At 38.8% G+C, this 14,512-nt stretch overlaps 1 protein-coding gene across 1 annotated transcript in view; it reads left to right on the forward strand.

The window, feature by feature from the left end:
• FOXP1 (forkhead box P1) overlaps positions 1-14,512 on the forward strand; it is a 502,499-nt gene that overhangs the window by 462,687 nt on the left and 25,300 nt on the right. The window contains exons 13-14 of the mRNA XM_065407830.1: positions 1,174-1,261; positions 9,814-9,897. Of these exons, the coding sequence (XP_065263902.1) occupies positions 1,174-1,261; positions 9,814-9,897 (172 nt within the window). The remainder of the gene's footprint in view (positions 1-1,173; positions 1,262-9,813; positions 9,898-14,512) is intronic.

Raw genomic sequence — 14,512 nt, forward strand, 5'->3', positions numbered from 1 at the left:
GCTGTCTAAAAAGGGAGGAGCAGATTTGTACTCAGTATGCTTTGGGATGCCCACGAGTGATTTCTTACACAGGTTTTAGCGCTTTAAGAAGAGTGGGTTGTGTATATTGAGGCCCCAATTCTAATCTCATTTCCCCTGGTGGGAGGTTTGAGTCAGGCACTATGTTTTGTTATTTAAAAAATAATCCTTGTTAATGGGTACTGTACAAGAGTAGAAGTCACTTTATAAATCGAAATTTTATACAATTTCTCATAAGTGGTTAGTCCATATCAAAGGTTAAGTGGGCCAAATTCTTCTCTGATGTAACTCATTGAAGGCAGTGCAGTTAAACCAGAGATGAATGTATTTTATCATGTGCCAGATATTTTTGAAAGCAAGGCAATTTTTTTAAGCTATTGGAGTAAAGGAGAGGGATAGGGTGGTGTGGGTGGAGTGGGGAAAAGAAGCATGTGGTTGTTTGTTGTATTCACAGAAATGCAAAAACAAAATGTCCAAAAAACATATACCCGGTTTTAGCCTGGGCCTCAGAATAATTTTAGTTTAATAGCTGATTTATAAAACATTTGCATAGGGAATGGTTTTCAGAACACACATTGTGGCAAACATTTAACTCTAGCAGTGCCATATTTCGGGAATTGTTCTAGTACCTGATAGCTCAAGAATACAGTTTGTTTTACAGTAACTATATGTATCTCACTCTCTCTTTTATTGGTACATATTTTGCACATGTTTATACACCAAATTTTGTGTGTTAATTTTTCCATTCTTTGCATAACCATATTATTTATTTCTAATCCACATAAAACATGAAGATTCTTTGAGATTTAATTCATGTATTGCATGTACCCATTTAGATATATCCAGCATTTTGTAGTCAAGTAATATAAAATTATTTTTACCATAATTTCTTAGTCTTATTTGCATTTACCTAAATGGTGAAAAACAGCTGTTCAGCAGAGTTTCTCTTAGATCTGAAATAACCTTCTACTGAAAATATGTGTTAAAATATAATGAGTGATGGTAACAAGCAGTAGTCAAAGAAGGACAGAGGAAAAAACGGAGGTATTGATGAAGACCTGCTGGATAATACTCAGATTGCTTATTCATCCTGGTAACTACTTTTTCCTTTTTGTTTATCCATTTCACTTAATGATTTTCTGTGTATTGTTACAGACATCTCAACAATGAGCATGCGCTGGATGATAGAAGTACAGCCCAATGTAGAGTACAAATGCAGGTTGTTCAGCAGTTAGAGCTACAGGTAAAATGAAATTTATTTTAATATTACCTCAGTACTGATCACATCCAATTCGCGACAGCAATAAAATGAGTTCTGCTTTACCCACTATGATTGAAAACAAGCTTTCAAAACCTACTTGTAGTAGTTTTAAAAACTGTCAGAGAAACTGCTGCTTCATTTCCTCTTTTCTAAACCGTAATTTGAAAAGAAATAGGAAGCTTAAGCAGGCTCACTGATTGGGACTCCATCAGTATGTGTGTAATGCATTTTATTCTCAAATTGGGGAGGGAGGGGGACAGGGAGAAATAGGGGGGAATGGAAAACCGTCCCCATGGTTTAGAATTGCTGGCATGGAAGAAATGGTCAATGTTTGTTTCAAAACACCGCCTGAACTGGCTTGTTGGTGGTCTCTCATATACTAATAATACTGTCTCTATATTTTTTTATTTGTTGCCATTTGTGGCAAATGAGTTTAAGTGCAAAAAAAGGGGGTAAAATTTGAGCTTATTAAAATGTGCAATTGCAGAGGTCTGACCCATTTATGTAACTGCCTTTTAAAATGCTTTTTGAGTTCTTTATATCTCCCTGTGCCTCACTGCTCTACTGGACGACTTTGACTGTGTGTCTGTGTGTAGTCAAGAGGTTAGCAAAGGAGGGGAAATTAAAACAATGTTGTACATTATATAGTTACCAGCCATTGAAAAACCTATTTTGTATGCAAGACAGCAATGTAGAGATATATGGACAGCCTTGGGCTAAGTACAGAAGATAATTACATTTGGAATTTTACTGAGTTAAGTCATTTATAGCTTCAAATAGTTGTAGAGAAAAATCAGCAAAAACACACTTAAACTTTTTTGTTGTTACTTTTCAAGATAACCATTTTTTTTTAAAAAATCCCTTTTATCGTCTTATCTTACAAATTAGCTTTTTTCTTTCATAGATATTCCTAAATTTTACTTTCAGTAACACTGCAGTCAAGACAGTCTTCCACTATTAGCTGAAGTGATATAAACTATTTTAATATAAGTTTTATAAAAATCAAACTACTAGTCGTAAAATAGCAGAGTCTTGCGGAAATTGCTGTGAGAAATGGTTTGTTATCTTAACAAGTTTCCTGGGTATTAAAAAAAAAAAAAAAAATCTACAGTCTTACTGGTGGACTGAGATATAAGATAATCTTTCACCAATGGGCAATAACAGTCATGCTGTAGGTAAACCTAGATTGGGTTGTAGTCTGAAAAACATTATAGGCTCTGTTGTATTAATTTAGATGAATGACTGGGTTATGTTAACACCCATTTATTCCATCTAAATAAATACAACAGCTCAGTCCTGTAGTCCTGTGGTCAACAGGAGTTTGTATTGCCTAGGGACAGTCAGATGAAACCCTACATGAAGAGTTGAACAAGGTATAGGTGGTTTTTGATTGCTAGTGCTTTATAATCATGTGACACTATTGTGGTAGATTGATCGGTGTTACATAATACTAATCATAGTCAGGGCTTGAGTCATGCTGAAATGTTCCAGACCACCGCTCTGGCACTCTTTTTGGGAGCGGAAATGGTGTCCTTCCAGTACGGTCACTTACTGGAAGTGCATTCTGGCACTTTTTTTTAGTTACAGGAGCACTGATCATAATGAGTGAATGATGAGCAGAGGTATGATAGTGTTGGAAAAGACCTCTTAGCTCAGAGTCCATTCTCTGAAAGGGCAGGATATAGTCCCTGATAGGATATATCTCCCATATTTAAATGATATCACGCTTGATCTTAGCTAAAAGTTCATTGTTCTGTGATAGACCCATAAGCAATAGATATGATGCATTAGGGTCTTGTGGATCAGGCATTTGCGCTTGCATCATGAAAATATAGTGAAATGGATACCAGAAGAGAAACGACCCTTAGATTTTAGTGTAGCAAAGACCATATTCATGGGCATAGACTAAACCTATTCCTCAAATAGTGAGTTATATTACCATCAGTGATTGGATTAGAGAGAGAAGTACTAGTCGTTTATGCAAAACATATTGGGTCAAAGCTATAAAGAGTAGGAGTATCAGTGGTTTGAGACTTAAAAGAAAATCCAGTCAGGAGGAGGGTGCTGTCATACGAGCTGCTACAGTGACTCTTTGCTCCAAATGATTCCCTTACACAGAGTAATTGGGGCGTTCCTCCAGCAGCTAGTTAATCTAGGTTTGGCCTATTCTGTAAAAAGCCTTGACGGAATAGAGGGCTGGCCCAGCAGTACCATTTGCAATGTAGTCACCTAGCCCACTAGAATTTGGACAATCAGACTAAGATCATGTTTTACATGGCTATCAAATGGCTATGAAGCAGTAACAATACTCAGTCAGTAGTGCCATGTATGGATTTGAGTTCTGTGACCTAGACAGGGAAGGCATGGTGTCCCGTTACCAAACCAGTTTACCCCATTGGTACTCAAAGTGCTAGATTCCAACTTTGCCAAGAAATGGGCTTGTAGAGTGACACAAAATGATGAGGGTTTGTGATCTTGGCGATGAGACAAATTCTGCCCTGTCTTATATCCCATACTACCTTACTGGAGAGAGGGTAGAATTTGATCTAGTGTGTTGCAGTGGCTGTATCTAGGGGAGATGATGTTGCATAATCATATTGCAACTTCCTCATGCTTTTAATGGAAACTTATCCATATGATACCAAGGCATGATGCCACCTTTGGTTTGTGGCTCTCTGAGATGCCATTTGATGCAGAATATCCTCAGAGTTCCTCTTGCACAGGTGGTGGGTATATCTACGTGATGTGTCCCTTCTCTCCTCCACACTCCAGATGTGGCTCCTGGTAGGGAGAGGAAGTATCACTGTATTGTCATGATAATACTGTTTCTTGTTTCTGAGGGGGGTGGGACCCAAATTAGCTGACCACATGCTCAGCTCTTCTGACACTTGCCTCACACTCCTGTCATCAGCAGTCCGCTTGCTCGCCCTGAAACAGCCTGAGCAAGTGGAGCACAGTTCCATTTCTGCAAACTCTTGAGGAGCCAAATGTGTGCTGCAGATTAAGTACTACCCCACCTTCTGATGTCATCCACTGCCCCTTCATTGAAGCGTCTTGAGAATGTGAATTGTGATTTTGTACTTCTCTGACTGCATCCATTAAATTTCTTGACTATCTCATCAGGAATAGCTCTTTTAAATTATTTTTCTTAGAATTAATTTTGTAACTGAGCTTTAAGGCTAAGTATTATATTTGGTTTGAGTGTAATGGATCCAAATTTGATTTTCTCTCTCGATTTCTCTCTTACTATTGTTAATCTTATGTATAGTATTCTGTCAACATACACATACAGAGATATCCAGTGCAGCTTAAAGAAAGTGAGGGTTCTTGCTTTTTTGACGAATGTTCATGGAAACTAACATCAAGTCAGATTTGTATTTGGACAGAAATATCATGAATCTTTGGTCTCACAGTATCTCCATCACAAACATACTTGAAATACCACAAGCAACATAGTCTTCCGGTATTTTTACATGAATGAAACCGTGTTGACATGATCACCATTCGTTAGGGCAACTGCAGAGAGAGAAATGAGTGGCTGGGAATGAAGGAAGAATAAGAGATTAAGGTATAAATACAAGCAAGCTACATGCCATTCTGTTTAGCTTAGGCCTCAGTTGAAGTAGTGCATTCATTTTTGGGCACCAGATTAGATTAGAAGAGTTTGGAGGAGAGCAAGAAAAATGATGATAGGTTTGAAAAATAGCATATAAGAGGGAACCATGAAGATAACTGGCCATTGTCAATGCAGAGAAAAGGCTACTTTGGCCTGTTTTCAAGGATGTAAAGGGATGTTATAAAGAACACAGGAAACCATAATCCTTGCTAGTGACAGGGACATAACAATCTTGTATTGATTATTATAAACTGGTGACTGGCCTCCCTTCCCCTCATCTTCAGGCTGTCCAAAACGCTGCTGCTAAAGTTGTCTTCCTTTCCTGCTGGTCTGGATGCATTGTTCCTTCTGAGTCCCGTTCTCCCCAACCTCCCAATCCCACCCAATGGCTTATTGTCTAAAATCCTTGTCCTTATTTTCAGGACCCTCTGTTCTCCCCTTTACTGCCCCACCCTGTGCACCTAGTCTTCCTCTTCATCTCCCATTTCCCATGCTCATGGCACTTTCTCCTGGGCTGGCCTCTATGTCTAGTACAGTGTCCCTATCGTTATCAGCAGTGTGTCCTCTTTACACCCTCCCTCTCCTGAAGTGTCCAGTGTCCTGCCTTTGCGTGTGTTTGTCTTATATTTTAACCACTTCACAGCCAGGGTGGTATGTGGGTTTTTTTTATCTAGGTTTATAAGGTGCTGTATAAACTTACAGCACTATGTATGTGTTTGCAATAATAATTGGCAGGAGAAGCTTTAGATTAAGCAGCACTTGGGCACCACGGTGAGCGGCACCTTATAAAATTTAATAGAAATACTAGCTAGTACTTCAGAATTAGAAGATTAAGTGGGCAAGGGAACTTTGTGAAGCCACTGCCCTTGCAGATACTCAAGAGCTAGATTGGACACTTACCTATTAGGGATGGTTTGGAGCTATTGAACTCAGGCCTTGTCTACACTGCCACTGTACAGCGCTGCAACTTTCTCACACCCCTGAGTGCTACAAGTTTCACTGCTGTAAAGTGGCAGCGTAGACAGTGCACCAGCGCTGGGAGCTATTCCCCTTGTGGGGGAGGGTTTTTTACAGCACTGGGACTACACAGCCACGTTAAGGGCTTTAACATTGCTAGTGAAGACCCATACCCTCAGTCTTGCCACAGTGTAGAGAAGTGCCAGATGATCCCCTGAAGTCTAAATGATTGTATAGCATTACAGAAAGGAACAATGAGAAGGATATAGGGGGAAAGAATGAGTGTTGGGGCAGAGGAGGCAATATTTTGGGAGTTGACCTGTACCCCTGGGTTCTGAGGGTCCTTCTCCCCACCTTCGTCTATCAGAGTAATCCAGTTTAGTGCTGAAGTCAGGGGAGTGGATCTTACCCCATACACATTTGGAATATGCATTTACATGCACCTTCAGTCAAGTGCTACTGAGAGGCGAATGTGTATAGCAGGGCATTTCGGATGACCTTTGCACAGTTTGACGGAGCTAATGTATTCATCTCCTGTCACAGGACATCATCAGGGAAACAAACAATGCTTATAAGTAGCTTTGAAAAGTCAGAATAGGGCCCATTTAAGATTAATGCTAATCAGTTTATTTTCTGTGCATAACAATTCTTTCCCAAAGAATGCTGTTAGTAATCAAGTGCATTTTCCTGCAAAAACCACTAATAATCCCCATTTCCAGACCTTTGGAGCCCTAGTCAATGCCTCACTGATGAGAGCTTCCTCACATCAGTGGCCTAACAAGCCCTCATGACTTCTTTTGAATGATCTTACTGAATGGTGGGCTGGTACTAATGGAGTTATGGTCTTGTATTCTCCTGCTTCCTGACCTAATGGAAAGCAGTTTAAAGAAATTCTTGGGATTTTTCACTTCCATTTGCTGCTTTGAAAGCGAGAGACTTCTATTTTTCATAATTTAAACTCCTGCCTAACTGGAGGAGCATTCAAATTCTCAGACTATGACAAAATATTAGTATGTGTCTGCCTGAAATGTCAAGAGGATCTTTAACAGAATTCATCCACCAAATACTGCGTTAAAAGAATGCTAAGATGGTGACAGAGAACAATAAAAATAAGGACCTTTCCAGTTCAGAATGAAACGTACTGTGCCGTGGGGACAATGAGATGCAGAAAGAATCTAGTTTGGGTTTTCCCCTTGTGCTGGGTGTTAGAAAACTGCCTATTCTTCGCTTTCACGGCCGTGACACACGCAGACAGTTTTCAGGTCTTGATTTTGATGGGAGTATTTATTTTATTTTGTTTCTAAAATAACGATCTTCTGCAATGTTTAGTCCATCGAGTGAAGATTAGTGTGCAGACTAAACTGCAGGCAACTCACATGCCCAGCTATTCAACAAATAAAATGATTGAGAATGGAAAACCGCACAGTCACCCTTTACTGAGACTAAAAGCATTCATTGGTTTGATTTGATTTGATATACATTTAATGTATATGATGGGTCAAACCCCCACTTCCTCTGAAAAGACCACAGGAAGACATCAGGGGAGGATTTTCCACTAGATCACTCCATCAGGAGTATGAGGTTGGTTCCCTTCCTCTCTTTGGAACATCCAGGGGATTTGGCCGCTAGATCTTGAGGGATCTGCTATAGACATAGGAGTCTCTTTGCATCTCCTTCCAGCCTTGTCGTTCTCCCTTTCCTTCATTGGCTCTCTCAGCGAGGGAGGACTTCTGCACAAAAGTTTTCTCCCGTCACAAGCCCTCAGATGTGGCAGGGTAATTGAACATAGGCCCGGGCTCTCTGGGATATTGAATTTCCATGTTAAGGCCTGACTGCTGGAAATGGTGTCATTGGTGAAGGTTGTTTTTCAGTATGGGCTCTTGTCCGCTGTGACCTGAACTGAAACCTCAAGCCTCGCCACTCAGGCTGGAGAACCTCCTTCAGAAGGTAACAGTGTTTGCCTACAACCTATCAACGATCAGATTTGTACTGCTGACCCAGTGTTGTAAGATTCCATATATCAACGCCAATCCTCTGAGCTATCCAGTGCTTTTCAACCCCCCCCAAAAAAGGTGACATGAAAATCCCAGTGACTTTTGTGTTCTAAAAGCGCAAAACCCCCAGACGGTTACATTGATTTTTCTCCCTTTAATTCCTCTTTGAAACCTTATATGCCAAGTTTCAAGCCACCAAGACATTTTGGCACAGTTAGAAACCCCTCCCCTTGGGCAGATTGACACTCCCTTAACTGTAATGTAGTGAATGGGGATTTATGACTGAGTTTTCTTTTACATTCATTTAACCCAGTTTTACTACTCTAAACAGATGACTCTGATAAGGAGGGCAGGTTTATTAAACTTTCCCTGGAATGTGATTAGCTTTCTCCTCTTGGCACCAGGAATTTGGATTTTCTAGAGCAAAACTCAGCCTTGATAATAATGAATATGTGAGAAAACTCTCAATTTCATGGGCCTGATCTAAATGCCATTGAAGAAAATAGGAATCCGTTTATTGGGCATGTGTAGTAATTACAGCCCCTTTTACTTGTATTATTTCTATTCTTAGTGTTAGTATATGTTACCTTTTTTATTATGTATAGTTGGAAAAGAAACTTTTTACACATAGAAAGAGCTTTTGAGGTCCCCCAAAACAGCAAGCTCACAGTCTGATCATTGCATTCTAAATATATTCACAAACCAGCTTGTATACAAAGAAAAAACTTAATCAAGGCAGTATAACGTGAGAGTCCAAGCAACCAAACTGTGACTTGCGTGGAGATTTCAGTAGAAAATTTAAAGAAAACTGAGACGACTGAAGCATATCATTATGGGGGGGGGGGGGAGGCACATGTTTACATATGACGTGCAGAATAGAACTGTTTTCCCCAGTGCTCACAAATAGTGTCATAATTGAATCACAAAGAGCAAAAGAAGCATTCCTAAAGCATTACGTGTTCTGGATTTCTTTTGGTTTGAGCAGTATTCAGTTGATACTAAGGGACAGAACACTATTAAAATAGTTCCTAATATGGTTACACTTTCCTAGCCTGTTGGTTAAAGACATGTGCTAAGGGGATGCCATTTTAAATTTCTGCTCTGAGTTAATACTGCCCTTGCTCCAGTTTTTACCCCACTTTCCAGAAGCAGTATGGCCTGGTGGATACAATTCTGGACTGGGACTCAGGAGCCCTGGGTTCTTGTCCTAGCTCTGCCACTGGTCTGGTGGGTAACCTTGGGCAAGTCACGTCCCCTCCCTGTGCCTCAGTTTCCTCATCTGTAAAATGGGGCTATTGATACTGACCTCCTTGGCTAAGGACTTGGAGACCTTACTGATGAAATGTGCTCTATAAGAGCTATATATTATTGTTATAAGAGAGTAGTAAGTCACTCTGATTTTAGGAAATGTTTGCTATTCTTTAAATAAGCACAGTGCTTTCTAAAGCTGCCTGTTCTAATTCTCTGAGGCTGCCTCATGTGGTTTCACCACTCCTGCCTCTTTGCTTGCTCTACGCACCACATGAGCAGTATGTGACATAAAAGCTATATTCTGTTTTTGTTTTTGTTTTTTGCGCGCGAGGGGGGGGGGAGAGTTATGTTAAAGCAAGAAAATATTTGAATGTGAGTGTTAGATGTATAATTTGCTTTTTGCTTTGCCTACTGAGCGTGAATAGGATTGGTTAATAAACATGATTCACTATTGTCTTTTAGCTGTCAGGGCTGCGGTGACCCCCTTGGTGCCAGCAGGTCTAGCGCTCCTCACTCAAGGGCTAATGCGTTTTGCTTTGGAACATAGTGACACCCAGCACCACGAGTTAGTTCGACTTCGGAAAAGACCATATAAAATTTCCAAACTACTAAGCAATAAAACTGTTTTGTTATGTCTGTGGTGCCAGCTGTTTAATCAGGAATAAGCAGAATTCTGGATTTTATTCATCGAAGTAACAGAGCATTTTTTTCTTCAGCTTGCAAAAGACAAAGAGCGCCTGCAAGCTATGATGACACACCTGCATGTGAAGTCAACTGAACCAAAAGCCACCCCTCAGCCTGTAAGTACTGTTCTGTGCAGAAACAGAACAAAGCCTCACAACAACCTCTTTTCCTGTTTCCCACCTCAGAGCATAATACAAAGTGTGGCCTACTTTAAAAGACTGTCAAAATGAAGAGACAAAAATTGCATCGCTAGTTGGTCGGCTTCGAATATTCACAGCCACATAAACCTAATTTTCCCACAATCTTTTTTCTTCAAGGGGTTTAAAACTAGTCTTAACTTTAAATGTCACTTTGGACCTTTTACTACCCTTATGTATATGCATGTAAATCCCCTCTAGGTAAGTTGAATTTGCATGTGACCAAAAGGAGCATTTGGACCAGAGTGGTTTTAGTGCTCAAGGTAAAATTCTATTATAGTTAGGATATTTCTTTCACTTTTTAGTGTGATCCTATCCTAGGCTCAGATAGTGTAGACTCTAGTTGCATGTACGTTTCGATGATAATAAACAACAAAATCAGTATTACCCAGTGTCAGTTGTTAAAGTACTTACAGTCCATGAAAACCCTATTTATCCAACTTGCTCTCAGAAATAGCTTGTGAAAGGGATAAACTTTACAGGCTGCACTTTATAAAATGTTTGGTCTTACAAGTAAAGATAGTCCAATAGTCAAAGCCAACTGGTGGTACCTGTAAAAGGCAAATCTAGCACCTTGTTCCCTGAAGCAAATTGCACTTCAGTTGTTGTTTTTTCATATCAGCATAATGCTAAAAAAAATTTCCTCATAACTTCACATGATTATTCAAAATGGAGAGAGTGCTTTGCTTCTTGATTTTAAGATTTGTAAGATTTAAAGGTACACTGCCTTTATTTGATTTTGCTTTGAGTCATTGTGTGAAAATTAATTGAGCGTTGACAATCTATAGTTAGTACTAGCAATTTTAATCAATATGCAATGATGCAGCGTAATGGCCAAGTATTGGTTTATCTGTTTTGACTGATTTTATTTTTCTATAAATAAAGCAAACACACACCCATATACGTTTATGATTTATGGTGATAGAAATAAAAAGGAGTCAGACTATTAACCCAGCAAATATGGTAGCCTGCCAAGATTCAGTTGGTAGACAAAATTAATGTCTGAAACAGAACACATTACAGAGATAGAGAACATAAAATCATTAAACACTTTGCACATCCATTTTTACTAGAGAAGAATTTCTCAGTTTCCATGTAGTTGGAAATAAATGGCTGCAGAAGTGGATTGAGAGGTACTAGAAAGAAAATTGCAGAATATTCAACAGCATAGGAGCAGGAGTCCAACACAATTTCAGCAATGCCTTTTGGAGGAAGTTTGAGGGTGGTGAATATAAGCCCTTCCAGAGATTCCAAAAATTGCTTAATCCAATGGATCAGGATGATCACAAAAGGAAACTACTTAAAGTACCTGGAAAAACTCTTCCTATTCTTCAGATTGCATTAGACTGAATTCGCATGCTTTACTAGGTTGTGGACTAGAGACTATAGACCCAGCAGAACACGGAGAAGGGGGTTTGGTTTCTATCCATCCTACTGGATTAAAAATTAAGAGTGGAATAATCTGTGGGGGTCTCAAAGCATTCTGTTGAGAGACTTTTCGTAGCAGCGGTGCCCCTCAGAAGTAAGGATTAAAAACTAAAGGGAAGTAATAGCAAGAAGACAAGTGCTGTTCGGCTAGTGATCAGCACTCAGTATCAACAGGCAGTAAGCTTTCATTTGTGTTGTAGGCTACAAAGGTACCAGTTGGTGTCGCCATGCAGATTAGTATTAAGCAGCCAATAAACAGGGAAAAGCAACAGAAAAAAAAAAACGAATGGGGGAAAATGGGCTGTCTTGATTAGTATTAAAAAATGTTTTACATTCTGGAAAATTATAGCTTTGATGGGGACCTCCCACTAAATTTATTTTTAACTGCTCTATTGAAAATTCTGTACCACTAGTCAACATTATCTCTCCGTTGCTCAGCACAGTGTTTCTTTATTAAAAGAAATAGGCATGAATATTTTTGACTGAAAAATTAATAGCTTTTGAATTCATACACAGCAGGTTTTCTTTTGCAAAGAAGTCCAATATCGCTGCACAGCACTTCTATAACCATTTATTTAGAGTCCAAGTCAAACCTTTGACAGCTAGAGCAGTGTTACAAGCCAACATAAAGAACTCCAAGATGTAAACCAACAATAGGCAGTCTGTGTGAGGTTTGCCATTGTCAAATACATAGATTGTTTGGATTAGTTTATGTAAATGTACTGTTGTATTACCCTTTGAAAAAAAAATCACATTTGTGTATGAAAAGTGGTTTCGTTCACAGGCAGCATTATAAATTCCTTATCCTTTAACTTACATGTTAGAAGTAAAAATTGGTGCCTGACAGGCCTATATTGTGTGACACTCTGTTGTTGGATTGAAACTGTCTTCTTTTCATTTATTGAAATATAGAAAAATTTATTATAGATACCATCTGATAAATCAGAAATTATTAAAATATGTATAGGTGAAGCATTTGAAAATTAATTATAAGATGTAGAAGTATAGTGTTTTGCATAAATTGTGCTTTTCTTGTGGAAAAAAAATACACAGGCATCACATAGACTGTGCTAGACCCCAGTCCTTTTAACTCAGTGGGGTAGGACTTTGGTAAAAAAAGATCTGATGACCATTACTGCAGTGCAAAGTATTTTTTACATCCAGTAATTAATTTTATTCCCCCACCATAACTAATGCAAGGTGTATGTTAGGATTAATATATTTTTGGTACATCTGTGATTTTAAAGGAGTCACTACCGATCCAAATATAGCAATAAACTGGGATTTAAAATTACAGCTTTTTAATGACTGCATGGAGAGCTTATGGGAAATATTTTTTTTCTATTTAAAAGCTCTTAATGCTTATTTTTAAATAGTTCTTAACTAGATGGCAAAACGAAGAGTGAACCATTATACTGTGTGGCTCTTAAAATCGAATGGCCAGTGTGAAACACAAATGGCAGCCAAAAAGCAATGATGTCATCTTGCCCTGTTTAGCTATATCCCATCAATTAGTACAGTATTTTTGGACTGTTCAGACCATAGTCCAACTCTGTGCATTCAACCCAACCCTGTTAAACAGCGACTTGTCAGGTCTAGTCATGTTAAGGAACGTGTGTCAGTCTTTAGATTGCTTTAGCACCTTGGAATAATTGATATCTTGGAAAAGACAGTGGAATGATCATGTTTTGTTTTGTTTTTAGCTATAGCAAATCACTACGGTCCTAATTCAGCAAAGCACTTCAGTCATATTAAAGTCAATGGGACTTAAGCACATGCTTAAGTCCTGTGCTAAATCGTGACCCAAACTGGAGGCAGACAGTTGTACGTGAAGCACTTCCCTCTGGAGCAGCCTTCGTTGGGTGTGCTATCCACTTCTAGAAATACACGAAATTCTGGGCCCTACTGCTGGGAGGACTTATGAGCAGAGAGCTAGAGTTGGAGGCAAAGAGGGGGAGGGGAGATACAGAGCCATTGTAATAGTAATAATCAATACACTGTTTAAAGGTGTCTAATTGTGACTTTATAACTGAGATGCCCAAGTGTGTAACATTTTAAAAAGAAAATGAAGTACCTCATAGTTTACTGCGTAAAGAATATAACTCCCATAGCTGAGATTTGAATACTCCAAAACGAATTCAGTTGACCTTGGGGAATATGCTGTGATGCATTGTATAGAGGTGGAGATTTTTTCAGTGTTTAAAAAAATAACTACCACAACAACTCCTAAGAATTTTTTATTTTAGTTTTGCTGTTATGGTCACCATTTTCATTCATGTCGGAGGTCAGCACAATAGAATAAATCAGAAGCTTGATCTGCTTTGGAGTATTAACTAAACAAAAGAACTACTACCTAGACAAGAGGAGAAAAAAGGGCGTTCTTTTCATTCTGGCCACCAAGATGTTCTATATACTAGGCAGTACATCCATCTTTATGAAATTGACATACAATTTTTAAAGAAACTGTTGGCATTTTAAATGAAATGCACTGTTAGATATTCCTTTTTAATAATATTTTCTTTTACTCTAACCATAGCAGTTGCAATTGTTTTTAAATACTGTTTTTAGCAACTGTGAAAACAAAGTATTGCAATAAAATAGCCTTTCAACTGTTTAGGTAATGACTGAGCATTTTAGCTGCTGTAGCTGTACTTATAGTTTGAAAAATAATGATATGCAGCAATAAAAAGAGATTCTCAAGTACAACACACAAAAGCTGTTTTTATATAGTGTTTTTCATTAAGTCCCACTCCTCAACTTGGGTTTCCTTAGTATCCCTGCCAATAACAACACCTGCTAAGCGATTGTTGCTTGCCAGATCCTACATCTAATACAGTAATCTGTCCAGGCTGAAATCGTACAGGAAGACACAGAATTCAACAAAGCTTGGTGCCACTTCCCTCCACCTTCCCTCCACCTTCAGCAGTCTCTGCACCAGGGTGATTAAAGTCCAGAAACTCTGTGCAGTTATTTCATCAATTTCAGCTGTGATCAGAGTGGCAGCACCAATAGCAGAAAAATCAATGCCCTAAAGCAGTAGGTACGCCCCAATGTGACACTTAATTTTTTTTTCTTTTAAAATGTTTCAGATTCTTTATTTGCAGCC

Source organism: Emys orbicularis, chromosome 7 (genome assembly GCF_028017835.1).
Source record: "Emys orbicularis isolate rEmyOrb1 chromosome 7, rEmyOrb1.hap1, whole genome shotgun sequence".
Classification (NCBI taxonomy): Eukaryota; Metazoa; Chordata; order Testudines; family Emydidae; genus Emys; species Emys orbicularis.